Genomic DNA, 25,088 nt, shown 5'->3' on the forward strand with positions numbered 1-25,088 from the left:
TGGCCCCTTAGGGCCAATCCAGATGACTAGTACTATCAACCACGCCAGCAATAATTACAGCAAATTGAAATGCCAGTATAATGTTTCTTAGAGGCTAAAAAGTCTATGGTTTTTATGACAGTCACTTTATCACTTCTCACTGTGGTAAGACTATTGGATTAAAATGACTTAACTCCTATAAAAGGATATAATTTGGAGATACTAAACAGGTATTTTTGTTTTCCTACTTGCCCTCCCCCTCTAACTTGCCAAGTTCCTCTCTACCCTCCACCCTCCCAGAGGCATTGCCTTGTCAGCTGCTTACAGGTTCCCCTTAAATCAGGACAGCAGTGAAAGGAGCCTGGGGTCTGGGGCTTTGTTGATTGCATCCAAACTACCATATGTGAACCTCCTCAGTGGGCTAGGAGAAGTGGGAGAGAAGATAGTGTGGTAGAAGGGGAAGCTCCCTCCCCAGCATCTACTTGGGAAAAATCTTCAGCCATGGCAGCAGTAAAACCTTAACTGAACCACATGATTTTACATAGCCACAAAGCAAAGATGTTTTGCTTAAGCACGTAGTCTCCCTTTGGCCTGAATTTGTGCTGTGCCTCTTGCCTCTTGCTTATTTGCTGGTTTATTTTAGCTTAACTAATCATATCAAAAATATACATCAAGGAGTTCCCTAGTGGCTTAGTGGTTAAAGATTTGGCATTGTCAGTGCTGTGGCTTGGGTTCGATCCGTAGCCTGGGAACTTCTGAATGCTGCAGGCACAGCCAAAAATAAAACACCCAAATCATGCAACTAGAGATTATCATACTAAATGAAGTGAGTCAGAGAATAACAAATACCATATGACCACTTATATGTGGAATCTAAAATACGGCACAAATGAACATATCTGCAAAACAAACTCACAGACATGGAGAGCAGACTTGTGGTTGCCAAGGGGAAGGGGATGGGGGAGGGAGTGGGATGGACTGGGAGTTGGGGATTAGTAGATACAAACTATTACATTTAGAATGCATGGGCAATGAGGTCCTACTGTACAGCATAGGGAATTCTATCCAGTCTCGGGATAAACCATGATAGAAAGTAATATGAGAAAAAGAATGTATATGTATGTATGACTGGGTCACTATGCTGTACAGCAGAAATAGACTCAACACTGTAAATCAACTATAATAGAACAAAAAAATATTAAAAAACCAAACAAGGACTTCCCATCGTGGCACAGTGGTTAACAAATCTGACTAGGAACCATGAGATTTCGGGTTTGATCCCTGGCCTCACTCAGTGGGTTAAGGATCCGGCGTTGCTGTAAGCTGTGGTTTGGGTCGCAGATGTGGCTCGGATCCTGTGTTGCTGTGGCTGTGGTGTAGGCCGGCAGCTACAGCTCCAATTTAGACCCCTAGCCTGGGAACCTCCATGTGCTGCAGGAGTGGCCCTAAAAAAGGCAAAAAGATATATATATATATCAAAAAATTTTACACACTGATCAAACTTTGATAGCACCCCTGTAAAAATCAATGATACATCAGTGTACTGCAGCATTCTCTTTGAATAATCACTGATTATCCAAGCTATTAAATATAACATCCAATACACTCCATGACCTGGCCCTCAATTCATATCCTCCCACCCCTTACTTTGAACTTTAATACCAATAGCACTGAACTTTGAGTCTGTGCCTTTGCCCTCAAAATTGAGACCCCCTGTCTGGAATATGCTCCTGCCCCTTTGCTAGCCGAGCTGTTATTCATCTTTTAAGAATCCTTCAGAGGATTTCCCACCGTAGGACAGTGGGTTAAGAATCTGCGGTGGCTTGGGTCTGATTGAATCCCTGGGCCAGGAACTTCCATATGCTGTGGGTGTGGCTATAAAAAAAAAAAAAAATCCTTCAAAACTCCTGGAATTTTTTTTTTTTTTTTTTTTTTGTCTTTTCTAGGGCTGGCTGCACCTGCGGCGTATGGAGGGTCCCAGGCTAGGGTTCTAATCAGAGCTATAGCTGCCGGCCTACACCAGAGACACAGCAACTCAGGATCTGAGCTGCGTCTGCGACCTACGCCACAGCTCACAGCAACGCCAGATCCTTAACTCACTGAGCAAGGCCAGGGATCAAACCCTCAACCTCGTGGTTCCTAGTCAGATTCGTTAACCACTGAGCCACGATAGGAACTCCAACAGTCAGAATTTAAACTGGAGTACAAATCTTTTGACTTCAGTTCCTATTCTTCCAATGGTACCATGCTGCTGCTTGTAAGAAACAATAGACATTATTCTAGCTAGTGATAAATAAAGAACAACAAAAATAGAAAGATACAGTATATACCTATTACAAAATTTCTTGAGATATTTTCTGGAATTGTGTGATTAGAGCTAGATGGAACCATGGAAAGATTCATGCAACCCAATGTTCATAGCAGCATTACTTACAATTGCTGAGTTAGGGAAGCAACTTAAGTGTCTACATCAATAGATGAGTGGGATGTGGTATATGTACACACACACAATGAAATACCTCTCAGCCATAAAACGTAATAAAATTTTACCATTTGCAGCAACATGGATGGACTTGGAAGGTGTTACACTAAGTGGAATAAGTCAGATAAAGAGGGACAAATCCATGGAGTTCCCATTTGGTGGCTCAGTAGGTTAAGAACCCAACCAGTATCCTTGAGGATGCGGGTTTGATCCCTGGCCTCACTCAGTGGGTTAAGGATCTGGTGTTGCCCCAGCCTGTGGTGTAGGTTGCAAATACGGCTTGGATCGGCTAGGAACTGGCATTGCTGTGGCTACAGCGCAGGCCAGAAGCTGCAGCTCCGATTCGACCCCTATCCCAGGAATGTCCATATGTCATAGGTGTAGCCATTTAACAACAACAACAACAAGGGCAAATACTGTATCTTATCACTTATATGTGGAATCTAAAAAAAAAAAAAAAAAAAAAAAAAACCAAATGAGTGAATATAACAAAAAATAACCAGGCTCACAGATACAGAGAACAAACGAATAGTTACCATTGGGGAGAGTGAAGGGGGAGAGGGGCAATATCAGGGTAGGGGATTAAGAGATACAAATTTTTTTTTTTTCTTTTTAGGGTCGCATTCGTGGCATATGGAAGTTCCCTGGCTAGGGGTTGAATCAGAGCTGCAGCTGCCAGCCTACACCACAGCCACAGCAAAGTGGAATGTATAAAATAAGCTATAAAGATGTTGTACAACATGCGGAATATAAGCAATATTTTACAATAAACAAATGCAGTATAACCTTTAAAGATTGTGAATCACTACGTTGTACACCTGTAACATGTAATATTGTACATCAACTATATGTCAATAAAAAATAAAAATAAAAAATGAACTAGATGGAAAAGTGAAGCTAGAAGAAAAAGCTAGATTGATTCAGAAGAACAAAACTATTGTGAACGAGAAACTCACCTTTGTGAAGACTCTGAGGACCAGTGATATAACAGAAGCAGCTGTGGGATGTGGCCTGCCTCTGAACCAGAGTATAAAGAGAGGTGACCCATTCTATTAAGAACAATTTGGAATAAGGACTAGCCGCATATGATCTTTAGATACAGTCAGAAAGGAGTAAAACGTTCTTCAGTTGCATCTTCTGATTTCTTAGCCGGAGACAGAAGCTTTCTTGAAATAGGAGGATGGCTGGCTCAGGTTTATCAGTGATCATTGGAGACACGGATTTGAATTGATCAATTATTTATCCGCTTGTTTTCAGCAACCTGATGACCAGCCTCATTTCCTGGAAAGCCCTGATGCTGGTTCCATCACAATGCCACAGGAAACCAAATCCGGGGCCTGAATGAACTGTGCACATTTCCCCATCTGAATGGTGAAAGCCCTGGTTTAAGAAAAGCAGTATCTGGTCTTGTCTCTGGAAGGAAGTCCTGCCCACTCAGTAAAAGCTGCTCCCTTGACTCGCCTCCTACTCTGTAGATAATGGTTTAAGGATGATGAATGCATTCAAGCCCAGCTCTGCTTTGTGGCATTTGGGACCGTGGAGACGAGAGGTGGATCCTGAAGGCTCAGAAAGCATCACTTGCCTAAGATGCGTGAGGGGATTAAATGTAGAACTTCCTGGCATCAAAGTCCTTGCTTTTCCCACAATCCCATGAACCCATAGGACGGTTATGAGATCTGATCCTTAGAATGTCAGAGGAAATACTGTATCATTAACTGATTCCTAATCTGATGTGTACCCTGTTTTCACAATCCTTGCAGAGAGATAAACAGACATGAGGGTAGCCCTGGGAAAGAACAGAACTTGATGATGCAAAGTGTTTGGACTCTTGCTTCTGGGGCTGCCTGTATCCAGGGACAAATTCTGTGTGAGCTCCGAGTGGATACACTGAGTCCTTTCTCATGGTCACAATGAAAATAGAGAACTTCAAGTCCATTTCCTTCAGAGGGGTTGGTTTTGCAATCTTTTTTTTTTTTTCTGGGTTAAAGTTACACCATTAATTCTAAAGTCTCATTTGATTCTGCCACTCACCCTCAGGCAAGGCCACTTCCAAACCCCCAGATACCCAAATTATTTGATGGGATTCAGCTAATCCACTTATGATGATTCCTACAGCATTCTGCTCTTAGTGAATCTTTATTTTACCTTTTTTTTTTTTTTTTTAAGGGTTGCACCTGCGGCATATGAAAGTTCCCAGGCTAGGGGTCAATTTGGAGCTGTAGCTGCTGGCCTACACCACAGCCACAACAATGTGGCTGTGATCTATACCGCAGCTCATGGCAATGCCAGATCCTTAACCCACTGAGCCAGGCCAGGGATGGAACCCGCATCCTCAGGACACCATGTCAGGTTCTTAACCCGCTGAGCCACTCCCTGTTCTTGGTGAGTTTTAAAAGCATTTTAGCAACACCCCTGAGCCAGCCGAAGCTTCCTTCCCATCCTCTTACTCAAAAGTTCAAACATCTGTGGCAGAAAATGGAGCTGGACTCATGGAAATCTGGGAACACTTGTCAGCTGCCTGGTAAATGGTCCCATTTCCTGGGTCCTTTCTGCAGTCAGGCTTGGAAGGATGGCAGTCAGGCTTGGAAGGATGGCCCACAGGGAAATGGAAGGAAGTGTTCTGGTCTTATGACTCCACCCAGCCCCCTTCATCGCCAGGGCTGGGCTTGGGCTTTTTATATAGCATAGCAGAGAACAGAATAGCTGGACCTGCGCAGAGGGCCAGGGGGCCTTCCCCGCGGGACCTGACGTCTCCTCAGACTCACCAGTCTGGCTTTGAGACCCAGCACTGCCCTTCTTTTATGCTGACTGCTGCAGCCAACAAAAAAGCTTTCACTCCTCACAGAGCTGCCAGACCTCAGAAAGAGCCTATTCATAACAAGGTTGTGCTGTCTCCCTCCCTCCCACCCCCCAGCCTTAGGTGGGGCGGAAGGGCTGAGGAAAATTCTGCAGACCTGAGAAGGGCAAGAAAACACAGGGCAGCTGCCCTCTTACCCTGTTTGAACACCCAGGGTTATGCCCTTGAGACCTCGCAAAAGGGAAGGATGCCCTCTGGGCTTATTTGAATCCATGTTTTCCAAGATACTGGTCAGAGAAAGGCAGCAAAAAGAAATATTGATCGTCCACCATTGTTTGGCCCCAGGGCAGCAGGTCTCAAAATTTATTGAGCGTAGCAAGTTTCCGAGTGCTTCTTAAAATGCAGATTCCTGGGTTCCACCTCCAGAGACTGATTCAAAAACTGTAAGTCATGGAAGTTCCCTGGTGGCCTAGTGGTTAAGTGTTGTCACTGCTGTGGCACAGGGCAATCCCTGGCCCAGGAACTTCTGCATGCTGCAGGTGTGGCCACAAAAAGACAAAACACTGTACGTTGTGTATGGATGTGAACTTTATTTATTTATTTTTGTCTTTGCTAGGGCCACTCCTGCGGCATCTGGAGGTTCCCAGGCTAGGGGTCTAATTGGAGCTATAGCCACTGACCTAGGCCAGAGCCACAGCAACGTGGGATCCAAGCCACGTCTGTGACCTACACCACAGTTCACAGCAACGCCGAACCCTTAACCCACTGAGCAAGGCCAGGGATCGAACCTGCAACCTCATGGTTCCTAGTCACATTCGTTAAGCACTGAGCCACAATGGAAACTCCTGGATGTGCACTTTAAACAAACCTAGGGGCACATTTTGCACCAAAGCCTGAGGCACAGGTGTAAGGCTTCTACCCACCACCATGAGCGGCCTGGGCTTATTCAATACAGCCAGGCTATGGCAGAGACGCTCTGGTCCTCAACTTGTGGTGTTTACAGCATCAGAGATACTGGCACAGGGTAGACCAGTCAAATCACATCAGGCTCAGGATAGCAGTGTTTCTTTTTTTATTATTATTATAGTTGATTTATATTGTTATGTCAATTTCTGCTGTACAGCAAAGTGACCCAGCCATACGTCTATACACACTCTCTCATATTATCTTTCATCATATTCCCTCACAAGCGATTGGACATAGTTGCCTGGGCTATGCAGATTGTGTATTCATTTCTCTCCCTTCCTTCCTTCCTTTCTTCCTTCCTTTCCTTCTTTCCTATCCATTCTTTCTTCCTTCCTTCTTTCCTTTTTTTTTTTTTTTTTTTTTTTTTTTTTTTTTGCTTTTTAGGGCCGTACCTGCGGCATATGTAAGTTCCAGGATAGAGGTTGAACTGGAGCTGCAGCTGAGGCCTAGCCACAGCACTGCCAGATCAGAGCTGCATCTTCGACCTACACTACTGAGTGAGGCCAGGGATCCAACATGCATCGACCGGATCGAACTAGTCGGGTTCCTTACCACTGAAGACATGGTGCCAAAATATTTTGTATAAAAGGTTTCACCAATTTACACTGAAAGTCACTACCTTTCAATAAGCTCTGTATCTGCCTCAACAGAGACGAGGAAAATCAGCCCAGCAAGATTGAAGCTCCGCAATCCATGAAGCCCTGTAGCCGCTGCAGTGGGAGGCCAGAGTGCGCAGGGATTCCATCAGCAGTTCTGTCTCAGCTTCCCCTTCTCCGGCAGTTTCCTAGTTGTTTGAAGTTCTTCGTTTCTTAAGATACCAGGCAAAAAAACCGGCCCAGGGGTGAAGGATGTTAGTGACAAAAGCAGAGGTGGGGTGGAGGAGATCCCTACGTCTGAGGATAGAAAAGAATTTGTCAATGAGAATCCAACACTTGGAGAGCCTTCATGGCAACGTCCGTCTAATCCAAAGTGAGCTTCCAGAGACGGGCAGGATAATGAAAAAGGAGGCGTTAATTGGATAGGAGTTGGAGAGGCAGGCCTCCAGCCCGAAGGAGGCGGCCCCTTTAAGGCCCAAGCGCGGGCCTGGCCCTTTAAATCCGTGTCAGTTTCCCTTTACGTCAGCGGGCGGGCCAGCCACCCAGCTGTTTACCGCCCCGCGGCGCTGCTCACTCCCCGGAGATCCGAGCGCCGAAGCAGCCGCGTCCGCCCGCCCTTAAAGGGCCGGCGCCCCCAAAACTCGCCGAGCCGCGCGGCGTCGGGTCTCTACCTCTGTCACGCCTCTCACCCTCTGACTCTCCTCCCAACGCGGCCGCCCCCGCCGCCGGGTTCCCCTCCCTCCCTTCCTCCCTCCCTCGCCCCCCTTTCCCGGCGTCTCCAGGCTCCCAGCAACCAGCCGCCTCCTCGCTCTCAGGGCCCTGGCGGGCGTCCGCCGGGTCTCCGGACAGTGCTCTGTCCCTGGCGAGCTGGGACCCCTTCCTGTGGCCCGTACCCCAAGCTCTCCCCTCCCCTTCTAGCCGCCCCCTCCCCTCTCGGGCTACTGAGAGTGTGTCTATGGCTCCTGGGAGGGGACGATTCCTAATCTCAGGCCGGGGTTAAAGTTCTGGTCCTGGTGAGATGCTGGAAGCTGCGGCCAGAGCCGCAACCTGCCCTGGAGGTGTCCTGTCGCCTGTCGCCGCCGCCGCCACTGCCGCCCTGCCGGGGCCATGTTCGCTCCGGGCTTGGCCTTCTTGGCACTCTTGGTGGCCTCGGTCGAGAGCCATCTGGGGGTTCTGGGGCCTAAGAACGTCTCGCAGAAAGACGCCGAGTTTGAGCGCACCTACGTGGATGAGGTCAACAGCGAGCTGGTCAACATCTACACCTTCAACCATACAGTGACCCGCAACCGGGTGAGGGAAGGGGCTGGGCTGGGGGCTGGTGGTGAGTGGGTGAGGAGACCGGGGCAAGGAGACTCTGCCAGTCCCAAAACCACACCGGACCCTCTTGCCAGTCCTTTTTCCTTTCCTAAAGCTCCTGCTGGACAGTTTTTGAAGTTGCCTCATTCCCATCTTCTTTTTGATCCCTTCCGTTCCACCAGCTGTAGCCTGAGCAGGACTGGCCTGCTCCCTACCCCTCATCCAGAAGCCAGTGGTTCTGTGAGGTCTGGGAGCAAGCAGGAGCAGGCTTGCTAGTAAGCTTGGCCCAGTAAACACCACAGGATGAAACAGGCCCAAACTGAAAGGCTCTGCCCAGTGGGGGTGTGTGTGGTGGGGTGGTATTATAGCTGAGACACCCCAGGGAGGTGAAAGCAGGACTTCCTAAGCTGCTGTTACTGCTGGGACCCGCCCAGCCCTCTTCCTGCCAGCTGGGCCTTGTAAGTTGAAGGTGGTGGAGATACAGCCACCTTCAGGTCTGGTGGGAGAGGAGTTTGTCTTCCGGGGAGAATCTTCTTCATTCTGACCTCTCTTTCGATTCTTCCCCAGCTGTGAGTTGAATGAGTTGAACGCGGGCATAGCAGGGTCTGGGAAGCCTAGACCCATGCAGGGCTGAGATTTGGACTCTTGCAGCCTGGCTCATGTCCTCTTGCTCATCTTTTAACCAGGACTGGATTTACTAAGAATTAGTGGAGTTCAGAATATGAATCCAATTTTATTTTTTCCAGAATAAGGAGGGATTGGGTTTTCTGAAGTTTGATCTCATCTGGTTTAGAGTCCTTTCTCGCTCTTTTTTTTTGGCCTGGTGTGTGGGAAGTTCATGGGCCAGGATTTGAACCTGTGCCACAGAGGCGACCCAGGCTGCTGCAATGACAATACCGATCCTTAACCTGCTGAGCCAGCACAGCACTCTGAATCCTTTCTCTTTTTTCCCCCACATGTGGGGTCACTCTGAGAGCCATGGCCTCTACCTCTCTGGATTTGCTGTCCTAGGGCTTGAGTTTCAAGCAGCCCAAGCATTCCCAGGATTTATCTGGTTTTATTTTTTTCTTTAAGCTCCGACTGTCCTTTCCTCCATTTACCCAGGGTGGGAGTGTCTCCATTTTACAGAGGGGAAAGTTGAGACTCAGCGATGTCAAGTGGCTTCTCCACAGCCCTATCGCTTGGTCAGAGCTAAGGAAAACTCTGCTTTCTTGGCTTTCAACAACCCCTGTTGTCCCCACCTCCTTGTGGCATCTGGCCACCAGATGAGTTGTTGAATAGGAGCTTCCTGGCTCACAAGGAAGAAAGTTGGGGAGCACTTCTCGCTCTCCCGTTTGTGCATGTGTGTGCAGGCACGTGTGCAGGCATGTGCATCTGTGAACTTGGACAGTGGGGGGTATCCTTAGGACACCTGAGGTCCCCACTGTTTCTCCTCTAAGTTCCGCCCGGAGACTGGGGGCTGCTCTGGCAGAAGGGGCACAGGTAGCTTCCCAGCCCCCTGGATGGGGAGAGAACACAGCGGTTGGCATAAGGGAGGGCGGGCCTCATGGTCTCTGGGACCGAGTGTTCTGGTGGCAGGGGTAGAGACTCCACTGGCTTGACTGAGGGGCGTTTCCATGTCATTCTGCAGACAGAAGGCGTGCGTGTATCCGTGAATGTCCTGAACAAGCAGAAGGGGGCTCCTTTGCTGTTTGTGGTTCGCCAGAAGGAGGCGGTAGTGTCTTTCCAGGTGCCCCTGATCCTGCGAGGGATGTGAGTAGGGCCTGGGGATCGGGGAGGGGGGTAAGCCTAGGCCGGGCCTTGACCAGAGCCTCACCCAGGGCCTTGTCCAGGGCTTCAGACCACCTAGCGCCCCTTTGTTTCTCCTCCCCATTCCCTGAGCCAGGAGCACAGAGCCCCGCCAGATGGCCTGGGGCTGGTCAGCCTAGCAGCAGGAGTAGTAGGGAGGGGCTGGGACCAGAGCAGCGGAATTGGGCACCTGCTCCCCTGGAGTGGCATGCTGGCTGTCACAGGACCACAGTCATGTCCTGACTGCCTCTGGCCGTAGGTTGCAGCGCAAGTACCTCTACCAAAAGGTGGAGCGAACGCTGTGTCAGCCCCCCACCAAGAATGAGTCTGAGGTCCAGTTCTTCTACGTGGATGTGTCCACCCTGTCACCAGTCAACACCACGTACCAGCTCCGCGTCAGCCGAATGGACGACTTCGTGCTCAGGTCTGCAGGGGAGAGCAAGGGGCCACAGGACTGGCCTCCTTCCCAAGCTCTGGGGGTGACAGTGTGGGGGCTCTTCTCTGCCCCACAGGACCGGAGAGCAGTTCAGCTTCAATACCACGGCAGCCCAGCCCCAGGTAAGACCTCCCTGTCATCTGCCCTTCAAGGAGGGAAATGAGGAACCTTGACCTTGGGGATGGGAGTGGTCAGCAGTCTTTGCCAGGAGCTTCAAGTTGGCTGTACTCTGTGTGGAGGGCCTCTCCGGGAATCGGAGCTCTGGCCCTCAGGTGGGAGAGGACAGATAGCGTGGGAAGGACACAGACACAGGCTGCCATCTTTCCTACTTGCCTCTTGGGCACTGTCCTGAGCACCCAGCTGAGGTCGAGGGATGTGGTAGACTGCCTGTGGTCTAAGGCCTTTTTCCCTGAGAGCCTCCACTGCCCAACCCTGGGAGGAGTCACACTGTTCCCTTCTAGAGGGGCCAAGAGACCATCCTCATGGGCCGGGGCTCTCCCCGCCCTCCCTGTGTCCTCAGTACTTCAAGTACGAGTTTCCGGAGGGAGTAGACTCGGTCATTGTCAAGGTGACCTCCAACAAGGCCTTCCCCTGCTCAGTCATCTCCATCCAGGATGTCCTGGTAAGTTGCCTGCCCTTTTCCTCTCCACCAGTAGATAGCAGGGCAGCTAAAGAGAGGGGATGGGGCCCAGGACCCTGCCCATCTGTCTTTCTCCTCCTCCCTCCATAGTGCCCTGTCTATGACCTAGACAACAACGTGGCCTTCATCGGCATGTACCAGACTATGACTAAGAAGGCAGCCATCACTGTGCAGGTGGGAAATGCACATGGCCCCATGGCGGGTGGGCAGGTGGTTAGCTTTCCTAACCCTTTCTCCTTTTCCCCTGCCCTGTTCCTACCCTACTCCCAGGATTGAGTCTTGCCCTGCTGGTCCCTGATATGTGTGAGCATTGAGTCACTGTCCCAATCACCTTTAGAGACAGGAAAGAGCAGATACTCTTTCTAGCTGTTTTATCTCTTCATTCGCCACAGTATGAAAGGGGCCTGGCTGATGCTGAGGGCTGCCCTTGGCAAAGCCTAAAACCTGTGCAGGAGCAGGGAAGGGGAGGCCATGTGTTCACCTCACGACATCCTGGACATCCCGTTATGTGACTGATGGAGGCAGTGTGGCCCCCTCCACTCTTTCTCCTGGCTGATGCCCAGACTGTAATAATACAACCGTAGGTTCCATGATGGTGGGTCATACGCACATTTGCTTACCTAACAGTAGTGTAGGTGCAGAGTTTGGCCTCTGGAGTCAGCTGATCCTGGCTCTGCCACTCACTGGCAATGAGACCCTAAACTAACTTGTGAGCCTATCCAACAGGGATAGTGTAGTATTGACTTGTAAGGATCTTTGTGAGGATTAAGTAAAATAATATATATGCAAGAGTTTAGCATAATGTCTGGCCTGAAGTAGGTATTCAGATAAAGGATGGTGTTGGTGGGAGTTCCTGTCATCGTAGCTCAACAGAAACGAATCTGACTAGTATCCTTGAGGATGCAGGTTCAATCCCTGACCTCCTTCACTGGGTTAAGGATCTGGCATTGCTGTGGCTGTGGCTAGTGGCTACAGCTCTGATTCAACCCCTAGCCTGGGAACCTCCCTATGCTGCAGGTGCGTCCCTAAAAAGACCAAAAAAAAAAAAAAAAAAAAAAAAAAAGGGATGGTGTTGGTGATGAGAGTTGATGATGATGTAATGATGACACTTGTCATCCTCACCATCTTCATCCTCATCCTGCAGCGCAAAGACTTCCCCAGCAATAGCTTTTATGTGGTAGTGGTGGTGAAAACCGAAGACCAGGCCTGTGGGGGCTCCCTGCCTTTCTACCCCTTTGTGGAAGGTACGTTTTGTGCCCTGGGCCTGGCTAGGGCTGGGAGGGCCTGGGCACTTCCTGGGAGATAGAAGAGCCTGCGTGGCTGGGCAGGCTCTTGATGGGATGCAGGGTTTTGGCCCCAGATTCTCCCAGGCCTGGTCCTTCTAACTCTAGCCAAGTTCCAGGCAGGTTTGCCAGTTTGACATTTTACTTCCAGATGAACCGGTTGATCAAGGGCACCGCCAGAAAACCCTGTCAGTGCTGGTCTCAAAAGCAGTCACATGTGAGTGTGGGTGGCTGAGTGGGGATGGCCTGGCTGCTGGCTCTTCTTTCAGGCCTGGGGTAGGGAGTGTTCTCTGAATGGGAAGGGTGAGGAGGACCTACTGGAGCAGGCTGACAGGGTAGGAGGGGGGCTTGTTCTTGGCAGGCCTTGTGCACTGGGGGTGGGGATCCATGAGTAAAGATTGAGGGACTCGGAGTTCCCATCGTGGCTCAGTGGAACTAGCATCCATGAGGATGCAGGTTTGATCCCTGGCCTCGCTCAGTGGGTTAAGGATCCGGCATTGCTGTGAGCTGTGGTGTAGGTCACAGACATGGCTCAGATCTGGCATTGCTGTGGCTGTGGTATAGGCGGGTGGCTTCAGGTCTGATTCGACCCCTAGCCTGGGAACTTCCATGTACTGTGGGTACAGCCCTAAAAAGACAAAAAAAAAAAAAAAAAAAAAAAAAGATTGAGACACTGAGTTCTAGCTCTGTCTCTGCCATTTACGAGCAGTGTAATCTCATTGAGCCTCAGTTTCCCCATTTTTATAACAGGAGTAGTAGAATCCATCGCATTAATCTCACTAGTCAGTTTAGTAGAAAAATACCAGGCCCCTTAGTCGTGCTTAATAAATATTTACTAGAGTTCTCTGGTGGCCTAATGGTTAAGGATTCAACATTGTCACTGCGGTGGCTCAGGTTTGACCTAGCCCGGAAACTTCTGCATGCTGCAAGGCATAGCCAAAAAAAGAGAGGGAGAGACAGAAAAAGTATTTACTTTATATCTGAGTGATTGATTGAGAGGAGTCCTTTGTAAACTGGAAAGCATAAGATAAAAGTAAAGGAGTGTGATGGGAGGGAAAAGCAGCTTCCTGTCCTCCACGGATTCCTTATTCAGCACATTTGTATCAAGCCTGTGTGTACCGGGTGCCATGTTCCGGCTGTGGTTCTAGGATGCCCCTGTCTTGAGGGACCAGAGCCTGTGGCTGTGCAGGGTACCGAGGGCTAAGAGGAGCCCAGGATGGGTCACTGTGGGAGCTCAGGACCGTGAAGGTGTGTTTTGAAGCTTTAGTCAAGATGGAGTTTTGGAAAAAGAAGTAGAGGAGAAAGTTCTAGCCGAGGGAGCTGCCGGAACGGAGACAGGAGTCATGTTTGGCGTATTTGTAGCCCCACTGGGTCATTCATCCTGGGGAAAGTGGTGAGAGGTGAGGCCAGGGCCTGGCTGCCGTGATGGAAAGGGTTGGTGTGTTTTCCTTCCCGCCTCTCTGCCCGCAGCTGAGGCCTACGTTGGCGGCGTGCTCTTTTGCCTGGGCATATTTCTCTCCTTCTATCTGCTCACCATCCTCCTGGCCTGTTGGGAGAACTGGAGGTAAAGTGGAACCCCTGGGCCGTCCCCTGCTCTGGGGTGGGTGGGTAGGTGGGTGGGCGGGCAGAGGATGTGGGGGAAATGGCCTGGCAGGACCTGAGCGGCCCAGGATAACCTCCATCCACAGGGCCTAGGAAGGCAGGTCTCTGTAAGGATCTGTGACCAGGGGCCTCTCCTCTGGAAACCAGCCCCTCCCCTCAGCCTTCTTCAAACGGGAAGACCCTACGTTGCTTCGCAGCCTGGGAGGACCCCTGGGCTCATGGATGGAAGACAGAGTTACGGGGTGGAGAGGGCGGAAGGCAGGCCAGCAAAGTCTAGGAGGACCTTCCTCCTGCCCTTCTGGTTTGCCTCTGGATTCTGTCCCTGCAGGCAGAGGAAGAAGTCCCTTCTGGTGGCCATGGACCAAGCCTGCCCAGAAAGCGGTACCTCCAGAGGGTCCAGTAGGGAGGGCCGAGTTTGCTCTGTGGTTTGGAGGGGATAGTGGGGGGGTGGTTCCCGTGGGGGTTGGACAAAGAAGGGCCTGCTGGGGGCTTCTGGAATGTTCAGATTGGGAGGAACCCTAAGACGGAGACGGGTCTGGGATCGTGCGCCCACTGGTCCCTACCGTGCCCGACTTAACCCAATGTCTGGTTCTGGCTACACTGTCTGCCGCCTGAGACGAAGCGGCTACCATCCCTGGGATTATTAACCTTTGGTTCTCTCCCCTTTCTCTGTTTCTCTCTCTATCCTCCCTCCCGCTGGGGACCTTCTCTCTCAGCTTCTCTCCTTGGTAAGCTCCAGGTGCTGTGGGGAGGGAGGGGAAGCCCGGGGTTCTGGGTGGGCCCCGGGCAGGCCGACGCTGTCTGTCCTTGCTGCTGGTAACTTAGAGAGTCATTCCTGGCCTTGCTTTCTCTCTAGGGAGGACAGAGGGGACGAGTTTCCCTCGGGGCAGGTGGTAGTGGTAGCCACGCGCTGCCTCTGCTGGGATGGGTGTTTATTTTTTGCTGCCACCATGGCCCCTCTGTGTCTCTCTTCTCTGGATTCTTGCTTCTTCTCCCTGGCTTTTGGCCTCTCTCTATTTCCAAGGCCAAGGGGACCCTGACTTCTCGTTGCAGGTCACCCCCGGGTCCTGGCCGATTCCTTTCCTGGCAGCTCCCCGTACGAGGGCTACAACTACGGCTCCTTTGGTACGTGTCTGTGCCAGAGCTCATGCTTGCCTGCTCAGCCCGGTGGCCACCTCCAAGGTGGCCTCCTTGGCAGCCCCCGGGCATGGGTACAGGGTCCCCTTCCCTGACGTCTCTGCCTCCTGCCTCACCATTTCCATTCCCTGCAGAGAATGGTTCTGGCTCCACTGGATCCACTGATGGTCTGGTTGACAGTGCGGGCCCCGGGGACCTGACCTACAGTTACCAGGGTGAGTGGGCCAGGTGGGCCAGGGCTGTGCGGCACAGGGCTGGTGCTACCACAACGGTGGGCGGCTGCCTCTTCTGCCAGATGCTGGAACCAGGGAAAGGCTTGCTGTCTCCCTGCCCCTTTCCTCCCTCATCCCTTCCTCCTTGGCCCCACTTCCCCGGTAACTTTCCCTTTCCTTTGAAGGGCACGACCAGTTCAAGCGGCGCCTCCCCTTTGGCCAGATGCGGCAGCTGTGCATTGCCATGGGTAGATGTTGGGAGGGTGGGCGCTGCTCTGCCAATCAGCTTCTGCCAGGGCGGTTGACTGGAGCCAGCAGGCTCTAGGACCAGAAAGATGCTTTGTGCATGGCTCCCCCATCTAATGCTAATAATTGCTAGCTCGTGTGTCTTTTGAGATGGGCAGGCACTGGCCCCTGATGCTGGCAGGCTGGCACCCCAGCTCCCCCCAGGCCAGATGTTCTGGTTTGCTGTTGTGTTTCCCAGCACCTCACTCCCTGGTCTGCTGGGGCAGGGCTCGTGGCCAGGGGGTCATGTCTTGGCCTCTGGGGGCTTTGGTCAGCAAGGGCGCAGGAGGAAGCATGAGAAAAGAACAGGATAAAGGAGCAGGTGCTCTTGCTAGAGGCAGCCTCTCACCCTTGCCTGCACCCCAGGGCCCACTTGGTCTTCACCCAGTGGGGGCCAAGGCAGTGTCTTCTCAGAACCCACACAGCTGGGCATCTTCTAATTAGTGTGACTTTTGTCCAATTCAGCCCTGCTGCTCGGATCTGGGGCCCGGGGTCTGCTCAGTGTCCTGGCCTGGAAGCTCGGTCGGGGGCAGGGCTGGTGTGGTCCCTGTCTGGTGGCCTCTTTGCAGAGCCCATCTTTGTTCCCCTCAAGGACTTAGGAGCACCTGATACTCCCAGGCCTGAGCCCACCTCCACCCCCGCTCTGAGCCCACAATTTGCCTCCTCCCATCATCTAGTAATTGTGACAATTGCCCCTGGTGGGTGGGGACAGGTCTCAGACCCTGTGCCCACTAGGTAGCCCTTCCCTCCTTTCTGCCACAGACCGTCCCCTGGACCCTGTGGGTACTCGGCCACGGCTGGACTCCATGAGCTCCGTGGAGGAGGACGACTATGACACATTGGCGGACATCGATTCAGACAAGAATGTCATTCGCACCAAGGTCTGACCCCGGGTGGGCTGGCTCTGGTCAGAGGTTCCCAAGGAAGGGACCGTCTGTGTTTGGACCCCTGCACATCCACCACCCCCTGGAGTGGCATGTTAGGGAAGCAAAGGGAAGGAGCGCGGCTGAGCAGCATAGATTCCAGGGGAAATCTTCTCAGCTGCCAGCCCTCCGGGCTGATGGGCAAGCAGTAGGCCTAGAACACTGCCTGGCAGAATCTGGGCCTGTAGGAGGGAGGCTCCCCTTGTCCTCCTCTAACCTGGGCGAGAGGGGCTTCTCCCAGGCGGTGGGGATGCTCACTCCAGCTTCTCCTCAGCAATACCTCTACGTGGCTGACCTGGCACGCAAGGACAAGCGCGTCCTGCGGAAAAAGTACCAGATCTACTTCTGGTGAGTGGGCGGAGTGGGCTGGGCTTCCTGTTGTTGGCAGAGCCCCCCGGCAGTGGGTTCCTGGGTTCTCCATGCTGTCACCTCACCCCGCCCTCCCCTTCCCCAGGAACATCGCCACCATTGCCGTCTTCTATGCTCTTCCCGTGGTGCAGCTGGTGATCACTTACCAGACGGTGAGCGGGCAGGGGCCGGCTCCCAGGCCTGTGCTCAGTGCCCTCTCGGAGCTGCAGGCTCGCCTCTGCCACAGGCTGGGCCCCCGCCCCCAGTGCAGAGCCTCCAGCCTGGCTCTGGAAGGAGCCCAGGGGCCCTGGGTTCCAATCCCAACTCTGCCTTACCAGCTAGGTGGTCTTGAGCAAGTCATGCAGCCTCCCTGAGCCTCAGTTGGTTCATCTGAAAAATGGGGGCAGCACGTTAGCAATGACACCATCTTCCCTGGGTTGTGGAGACTTATGAAATGAAAGAGCCGGGACTTTATTAAGTCTCAGTTTCTCTTCCCTATTCTCTGTACTGTGGGGCAAGAACCTCAGACATGGTCACACCTCAGGGTTTTCAGCTGCACCTAGTGAGGGGGACAGTGACTGTGCCAAAAGCACTTGCTGGTGTCACGTGCATACACATGCTGTCTGTGGTGGTACCTCCCATCTGTGGCAGAATGGGGCTGCTGGTGGTGTGGGCTGTGGGCCAAATCAGGAGCTTTAGCAGTGCCCCTGCCTCCTTCCCTCGCCCCACTCCCTCTGCAGGTGGTGAATGTCACAGGGAACCAGGACATCTGCTACTACAACTTCCTCTGCGCCCACCCGCTGGGCAACCTCAGGTGGGGATCATCTCGGGAGCCCCCTTTTTCCGTCACACGCACGCACGGTGGACCAGGGCAGGGGCAGGGGCTCTAGAACACCCACCTCGGGTGGGGAAGCAGCTAGGGCATGAGACCCAGGCACCACATCCTCTGCCGCCCCTTCCAGCGCCTTCAACAACATCCTCAGCAACCTGGGGTACATCCTGCTGGGGCTGCTCTTCCTGTTCATCATCCTGCAGCGGGAGATCAACCACAACCGGGCCCTGCTGCGCAACGACCTCTATGCCCTGGTGAGAGCGCCCGCCTGCCCACCCACTGAGGCCTCAGCTCCGGACCCTTCTTGGCACGCGTAGCCTTGCCCAACCTGCTAATCCTGCCTTGCCTGGCTCTGTCCAGCTCTGTCCTGCCCTGACCAGCATAATGCAGCCCAGCTCAGCCCTGCCCTGCCCAACCCAGCTCTTCCTAAATACCTCCATCCCACCCCTCTCACCACCTCCCTCTTCTGGGCCCCTTCCATCCTCACTTCCCATCTCACCTCCTCTCTTCCTTCTCTTTCTCCCCAACAGGAATGTGGGATCCCCAAACACTTTGGTCTCTTCTACGCCATGGGCACGGCCCTGATGATGGAGGGGCTGCTTAGCGCCTGCTATCACGTCTGCCCCAACTATACCAATTTCCAGTTTGGTGAGCGGGCCTGTCTGTTCCCCTGCTGAACCTAGAACGGGGACCTGCCTGCATTTGCCATCCCCCTTCACCCACGTGGATCCCCAAGCCTCAGCCATGTAGGCGACTCCAGGGCTGGGGGCTTGTGTGTAGCTTGTAGAAAATAGGTGTCTCTGGAAAGGCATGTGCCAGCACTGAGAAAACAGAGATAATTAAGATACAGTCCCTGATCTCAGACTCAGACTGAGTCGTCCTTGTCAGGGGAAGTCGGACTGCGGGTGGCAGCCAGGGAGGCGGCGGTGTGGTGTGGCAGGGACAGTTAAGGAATTGCAGGTCCCCGATGCTGGGGCTCAGCGGATGTTTCCGGAGTTCACGTCCCCATCCCTCCACCTAGACACGTCATTCATGTACATGATCGCGGGGCTCTGCATGCTGAAGCTCTACCAGAAGCGGCACCCCGACATCAACGCCAGTGCCTACAGCGCCTACGCCTGCTTGGCCATCGTCATCTTCTTCTCCGTGCTGGGCGTGGTGAGGCCCGGGCCTGCTCTGCTCACCCCGCTGGGAAAGGGGCACGCTTGTGCACACGCCCACGCCCGTCCACCCCCGCAGGAGCCATCCCTGCTCCTCCCGAAGGTGCCCTCCCAACCTGGCTGCGGCAACCCAGCATCTCCCAAGGAAGGGCGGGCCGGGGGAGCAGCTTTCCTCTGCGCCTCCTCAGCCCTGCCCTCCGTGGCCTGACAGGTCTTTGGCAAAGGGAACACCGCCTTCTGGATCGTCTTCTCCATCATTCACATCATTTCCACCCTGCTGCTCAGCACACAGCTCTATTACATGGGCCGCTGGAAGCTGGGTGAGGGCTCGCCTGGGGCCGGCTGGGCTCGGGGGCCTTGGGAACCTGGCGTCCCGAGGGCCCTGGAGGAACCGCTGGGTGCAGAATTAGACTGGGCCTTGGCATGTGCCTCCCAAAGGCCCTGGGTCCTCTCGGCTGGCACAGACCAGGGGCTGGAGTAGAGGGGTGCCCACGCCTTTCAGCATCTTCCCTTCTTGCAGACTCAGGCATCTGCCGTCGCATCCTCCACGTTCTCTACACGGACTGCATCCGGCAGTGCAGCGGGCCCCTCTACGTGGTACCTGCCTAGCTCCTGGCCCCTCCTCCTCCATCTCTGTAGCTGAGAGCCCGGGAGAGGTGGGGACCCCCCGACTTGGGCCTCCCTCCACTTCTCTGCCTGTCTCAGTTCCCGTGTCTCTGCTTCCCTCCAGGACCGCATGGTGCTGCTGGTTATGGGCAACATTATCAACTGGTCGCTGTGAGTCTAGCCATTGTGTAGCCAGGCTGGGTGGACAGCTGGGGACTTGGCCAGCCACTGGCTGCCTTGGGGGCCATGGACAAATTTGCCCCATGGGCATGAGAAATGGGGGCCAAGGAGAGAGGTGTTGGCCCCCGGGGTTCTAGGATTTTCTGTGGGTGTTTGAGCCCAGCCCCACCTCATCACAAAACACAGGGTAGGGGCGAGGGACAACCCTTTTCTTGCTCTTGGCTCTCCTGTGTGTCACCAGCTCTTCCCCCCTCCTGCCAGGGCTGCCTACGGCCTCATCATGCGTCCCAATGATTTCGCCTCCTACTTGTTGGCCATTGGCATCTGCAACCTGCTTCTTTACTTTGCCTTCTACATCATAATGAAGGTGAGTAGGGACAGCCGAGCCTCTTCTGCCTGCTGCTCTGCTTCTGGGGGAGGGAGATGGCACAGCCCATCTGGGGCAGCATCAAGAGGGGGTGGGGATTTTCTGGCCATCTTTCCACACCAGTGAGTTTTGAGGAGGGGAGGAGCTCGTCTTCTGCACGGACTCCCTGGAAGCCAGCTACAGGCTCAGACCATTTACCGAGCCCCTTCTCTCTTCTAAGTGTGGCCTGTGAAACTGGTAGCCCTTCAGGCCACAGTAGGATAGGCTTCAGTGCAGGAGGGGTTAAGAGGTGGGGCTCGCTGAGTCTGTGGTGGGCTTGGATCTCCGAGGGCCATGCGCTTCCCAAGGGGCCTTCATGCCATCCAGTGTGAGAGGAGCTCCCAGCCACGACACCTCGCAGCAAAAGGGTTCTGGGTGCCAGGAGGCCCAGAAATCAGGGGTGAGGACCCCAGGCTGCCAGTATGGGGACACATTGAGCTGTGTAGCGATGGGGTGATGGGATGAATGCAAGAAGGTTTCTGAAAGCTGGGAAGCGGGGCGGGGCCCTGAGGCAGCTCTTCCCCGCCCCCTCTAGCTCCGGAGCGGGGAGAGGATCAAGCTCATCCCCCTGCTTTGCATCGTCTGCACGTCGGTGGTCTGGGGCTTTGCCCTCTTCTTCTTCTTCCAGGGACTCAGCACCTGGCAGGTGAGTAGTCCTCCTGCCAAGAGGTTGGGGAGTCGCCCCCAGGCTCATTGTGAGCCTGCAAATGGCCAGTTCTCTTTTCAAAAATCATTTGTGAGCTTCTCCCATGCTCTGTCACAGCTGTTTTCTTCTTTAATTCTCCTAACACTCAACATACCAGCATGGCTGTATCCTCCCCACCCCTCCACCCCCATTTTACTTTATGGGGCAGCCAAGGCTCGGAGAGGCCAAGTGACCTGCCCAGGGTCACACAGCCACTAGTGACACAGCTGGGACTGGAAGTCAGAGTTGTCAGGCTCTCCCCTCTGCCTCGTAGGCCACCTGCTGTGATCAGAACTAAGGCTGGCAGGGTCTCTGCCTTTGAAACCTTTATAATCTAGTTCAAGAGAGGCCATCAGTTCCTGGCTTGCTCTTTACAACGTGATGCACGAGATCAGGGTGTAGGCAAGACAGGCCAGGGAACGTACAGGAGGGCAGAGGACAGAAAAGCTTCTGTGAGTTAGAAGGTCCAAGAAAGCTTAGAGGAGGCAGGCCCTGCTCTTGGCCTTAAAGGCCCCAGGGGTGATAGGGAAAGGCTCTGTGGCCAAGAGATGCTGGCAGCTTTGAGGTCAGTGATTGCATTAGCTTGGGAGCTGAGTGGAGGCTGTGGGCTCCTTGAAGGCAGGGCAGGTCTTTCTTGGTCATCTCTGGGGCCTCAGCAAGGGGCACAGACAGCTCCCAGACACGGAGTGAGGTCCTGCCAGTGTTTGCTGGAGAGAGGCTGTGGGGAGAGCATGGGGGACCTCATGGCTGCTGCTGTCCTTGGGCAGGGTGGCGTGACCTGACTCTAGTGCTTTGGAAAGAGTGAGCCTGGGGTGGGGGTGGGAGGGGAGGACTGATTAGAGCAGGGGGTGGAGGCCAAGGTGTGGGAGGGAGTTAGGAGCCCTTCCTGCCCTTCACCGGAACCATGACCAGAGTTCTCAGGGAGACAGTTGCAACAAAAGGCCAGTTCTTAGATGTGGGAAAAGGCAAGGGGTGAGCCCCAAAGGGGTGCTCTCGTGCCTGGGGCTGGGGCTGTGAACAGGGAGTGCCTGGAGGCGCTGGGAGCTGGGGTCTAATCCTGCCTGACCGGCTGGGGTCAGCAGGCAGCTCGCTCTGTTCCTCCCCCAGAAAACCCCCGCAGAGTCAAGGGAGCACAACCGGGACTGCATCCTCCTGGACTTCTTTGATGACCACGACATCTGGCACTTTCTCTCCTCCATTGCCATGTTCGGGTCATTCCTGGTATGTGGGGGGTCTGGGGAGGAGGTAGAGGTGGCCCCTTTCCTGTGCTTGACTCAACGTGTCCACACCCCACTCCACCCCGCCCCAGGTGTTGCTGACACTGGACGATGACCTGGACACCGTGCAGCGGGACAAGATCTATGTCTTTTAGCGGGAGCTGGACCCCCTCGCTTCACTTGTGGGGCCCTGAGCTCCTCCGCCTCACTGCCCGAGCCCCTGTAGGGCCGGGGGTGTGAGTCCCAGCCCTGCTGCCCAGTGCTGGGTGACTGTGGGACAGCAAGGTCAAGCCCAGGCTTGGTCTGGGACGGTCATGGGGGTGGCCTTGAGCCTTGCTCCTGCCCTTGGCCAGGGAGGAGGCCTGCTCCCCCGAAGCCCCGGATGTTGGCCAAATTGCTGCTTTCTTCTCAGTGTTGGGGCCTTCCATGGGTCCCCATCTGTCAATTGTCCGTTTGTCCTTCTCCAAGAGGAAGGAGCGAAGTGTTCCCTGCCCATCTCATGCCTTGCGTTCCACCTGTCCTTCCCCTCCCCCCGAGCCTGGAACCCGCAGCCCTTTCTTCCCTGAGCTTCTACTCCAAGGCCCTGGCCTGGGACCTGATTCTCCATCCTACACCAGGGTTCACGCCACTTCTTCTTGGTCTGTACCTGGCGGCCACCACTGCCCACTCTGGTCAGCCAGGATGGATGGGGATGTTGGGTTCCTGGGGTTGGTCAGCTGGTGCCAGGCTTTTGGTGCTAAGGCCTGTGAGGGGTCCCAGGCAGTGCTGCTTCCTCCTCTGACCCGGTTCGGGACCAGCTCTTTAGCAGTGAGGGGTCAGTCCACACGTGAGAACCGCCTTTGATCTGAAGGGCTGAATTCTGAGGTCACCTTCCTATCCCATCAGCCCCCAGACTGATGTTGGCACCAGGATTGGAGGGAAGGCAATGCACCCCTTTCCTTTCTTTTGCTTTCCAGGCCCTTAGGCCTGCCAAGCCCCAGATGGGGGTCTTTCAGTGCCATTGACACTGCCCAGGAATGTCCAGAGGCAAAAGAGGGGGAGACAGACAAAGAGCCCAGCCCATCCTGCCTCCCCCATGGCCGCAGGAGCCCCAGTGCCTATCTTAGAAAGGGGCTTGGGGAAGGGACACACTATTCCCCTCCTTGTCCCTGGTCCAGCCTCACTGTAGGACCCAGGGCTGGCTTCTAAGTTTCCGTCCAGTCTACAGCCAAGTTCTGTGTTAGTCACACACATGCCACACATATGAAACCTTGGAGTTTACACTGAGTTGTCCCAGCTCTGGTTCCCCTGGCCGCTCTGGGCCTTGGATCCCCTTCACCCGACCTGGTCTGTTCCAGATGCCAAGGGTGGGGGAGGTGAGGTCAGGCCTCTGCCTTGGGGATTGGGAATGTGTTTTATTCTCCCCACCTTGTTTTTATAGCTCTCCCTTGAGCTGGGGAAAGGAGGAGGGTCTGATCTCTTTTCAGAGCTCCGTTTAATGTCTGTTCCCATGCTATGGTTGCTCTGTTTTCTATGAATGAGTCTGCATTCAATTAAAAAAACAACCAGATGCAGGTCTTGGGCCTGGTTTGGCTCCCTCTGTCTGGGTGGAGGTTGTGAGAATGAGGGGTGGGGCTGGCAATACCCTCGCGGTTTCCCTCTTCTTTGAGCAATGCCATCAGTTCAGTTGACATTTACTGGGGACCCGCTCCATGCCAGGCATCATGCAGGTGGAGAAGCTCGTGTGGTGAAAAAGCCTTAGCTGTGCCATCTCACCTCTGAAATCCCCCTTTACCTGGGAGACCTCTGTCCACTTGGTCCCCACGCATCAATCAGGCCAGCTTCACCTCTTCTTTTTTTTTCGGTCTTTTTTTTTTTTTTTTTTTTTAGGGCTGCACCCCAGCATATGGACGTCAAATCAGACTGTATCTACTGGCCTAGGCTAGGGGTCAAATCAGAGCTGTATCTACTGGCCTGGGCTAGGGGTCAAATCAGAGCTGTATCTACTGGCCTACACCATAGTCACAGCAACACAGGGTCCAAGCCGCACCTGCGACCTATACCTCACAGCAACGCCAGATACTTAACCCACTGAGCAAGGATGCTAGTCAGATTTGTTTTCACTGAGCCACGACAGGAACACTTTTTTTTTTTTTAAGTGTCCACACCTGTGGTGCATGGAAGTTCCGGGCCAGGGATTGAATTTGAGCTGCAGCTGTGGCAACGCCAGATCCTTTAACCCACTACACCAGGCCAGGGATCAAATCTGCAGCTCTGTAGCTGCCCGAGCTGCTGCAGTCGGGATTCTTAACCCACTGCACCACAGCTCTCCCAGCTCTGGACTCTGACTTGACTAATGGACGGAGCATGTGCACTGAGGCTGGGGGGGGGGGGACACAAGACGGTGATGGATGGTGGGTGAGTGGGTGCGTGGATGGAATGCAGGCTTCGAAAGGAGGGACCCTGCTCCTCTCCCTGCTCTTCCCTGAAGAGGCCACTGGGGGGCACTATAGTTCTTTGCGCCACTGGGCTCTGGCGTCCGGAGCCGGCTCTGGAGGACAGGCCCTCCCCGGACTGCCGGGCCTGGCCACGCCCCCCGGCTGAGTGGGTGTGGAGAGTGTTAGCTCCTCCCTGCCTGGCTGCCCGAGAGTGGGGTGGTGTCGCAGCAGGCACCCCAGAGACCCCGCTGGATGTCTCCCCCCTCTCTTTCACGGCCTATCCTTTCCCTGAGACCCCTGAAACAAGTTGTGAGCGGGTCTCCTTCCTGGGTGATGGCGTACAGTCTGTTTTGCAGGGTAGGTAGGGACTGTTTAAGAGAAAGGAAGGAATAAGAGCAGCCTGAGCTTCCTACTACCCCAGTGTTGGTCTCAGGCCCTAGAGACCCTGTGGATGGGGGCCAGGGTCGACTGAACTATTGCTGAACCCTCACATCCCATCCCCACTGAAGCATGTGACTGAAGACCCACCCCATCCTCAGCCTGAGCAGGTGGCCGGGAAGGATGGGTCCGACGGCCTCTCCAGCCCCCATCGGGTGGGGGTCGGCAGGGATGCCTGTGTTCTGCCCCTCATCACTCACCACAAGGCCTTAGGTACGATGCACTCCAAGCCTTGTTTCCCCGTTTGTTAAAATGGGGTAATGATCACGCTGCCAGGATTCAGCTGTGAACATAAAATGAGCGCATTCGAAAAGTGCCTGGCAGGTAGCCGGTCTTCAGGAAAGGTGAGTTCCCATCTCCCACTAGAGACGAAAGCC

The 25,088-nt window shown here is 54.0% G+C and overlaps 1 protein-coding gene across 4 annotated transcripts; it reads left to right on the plus strand.

The window, feature by feature from the left end:
* Positions 7,340 to 23,409, plus strand: SIDT2 (SID1 transmembrane family member 2). 4 transcript variants are annotated; one of them, XM_005667379.2, is made up of 28 exons: positions 7,373 to 8,110; positions 9,747 to 9,868; positions 10,164 to 10,328; positions 10,417 to 10,462; positions 10,861 to 10,962; positions 11,071 to 11,154; positions 12,125 to 12,224; positions 12,415 to 12,480; positions 13,734 to 13,827; positions 14,194 to 14,246; positions 14,582 to 14,593; positions 14,919 to 14,990; positions 15,137 to 15,217; positions 15,400 to 15,462; positions 16,262 to 16,380; positions 16,697 to 16,770; positions 16,877 to 16,943; positions 17,511 to 17,584; positions 17,733 to 17,856; positions 18,133 to 18,250; positions 18,624 to 18,760; positions 18,974 to 19,082; positions 19,283 to 19,359; positions 19,493 to 19,539; positions 19,810 to 19,915; positions 20,490 to 20,600; positions 21,747 to 21,860; positions 21,949 to 23,409. In XM_005667379.2, exons 1-28 carry the CDS (start codon positions 7,928 to 7,930, stop codon positions 22,009 to 22,011), a joined length of 2,583 nt encoding a protein of 860 aa, XP_005667436.1. In that variant the 5' UTR covers positions 7,373 to 7,927; the 3' UTR covers positions 22,012 to 23,409. The 4 variants fall into 4 exon arrangements, with proteins under 4 accessions (XP_003129928.1, XP_005667436.1, XP_005667438.1 ...); XM_005667381.2 differs by lacking the exon at positions 15,400 to 15,462 and having other exon boundaries at positions 7,390 to 8,110; XM_005667380.2 differs by lacking the exon at positions 14,582 to 14,593 and having other exon boundaries at positions 7,393 to 8,110.

Source organism: Sus scrofa, chromosome 9 (genome assembly GCF_000003025.6).
Source record: "Sus scrofa isolate TJ Tabasco breed Duroc chromosome 9, Sscrofa11.1, whole genome shotgun sequence".
NCBI lineage: Eukaryota > Metazoa > Chordata > Mammalia > Artiodactyla > Suidae > Sus > Sus scrofa.

Coding starts and splice junctions, on each gene's coding strand:
- SIDT2 (XM_005667379.2), top strand. CDS start 7,928: ATGTTCGCTCCGGGCTTGGCCTTCTTGGCACTCTTGGTGGCCTCGGTC. Junction 19,360..19,492: donor GCAGCGGGCCCCTCTACGTG/GTACCTGCCTAG, acceptor GCTTCCCTCCAG/GACCGCATGGTGCTGCTGGT. Junction 21,861..21,948: donor CCATGTTCGGGTCATTCCTG/GTATGTGGGGGG, acceptor ACCCCGCCCCAG/GTGTTGCTGACACTGGACGA.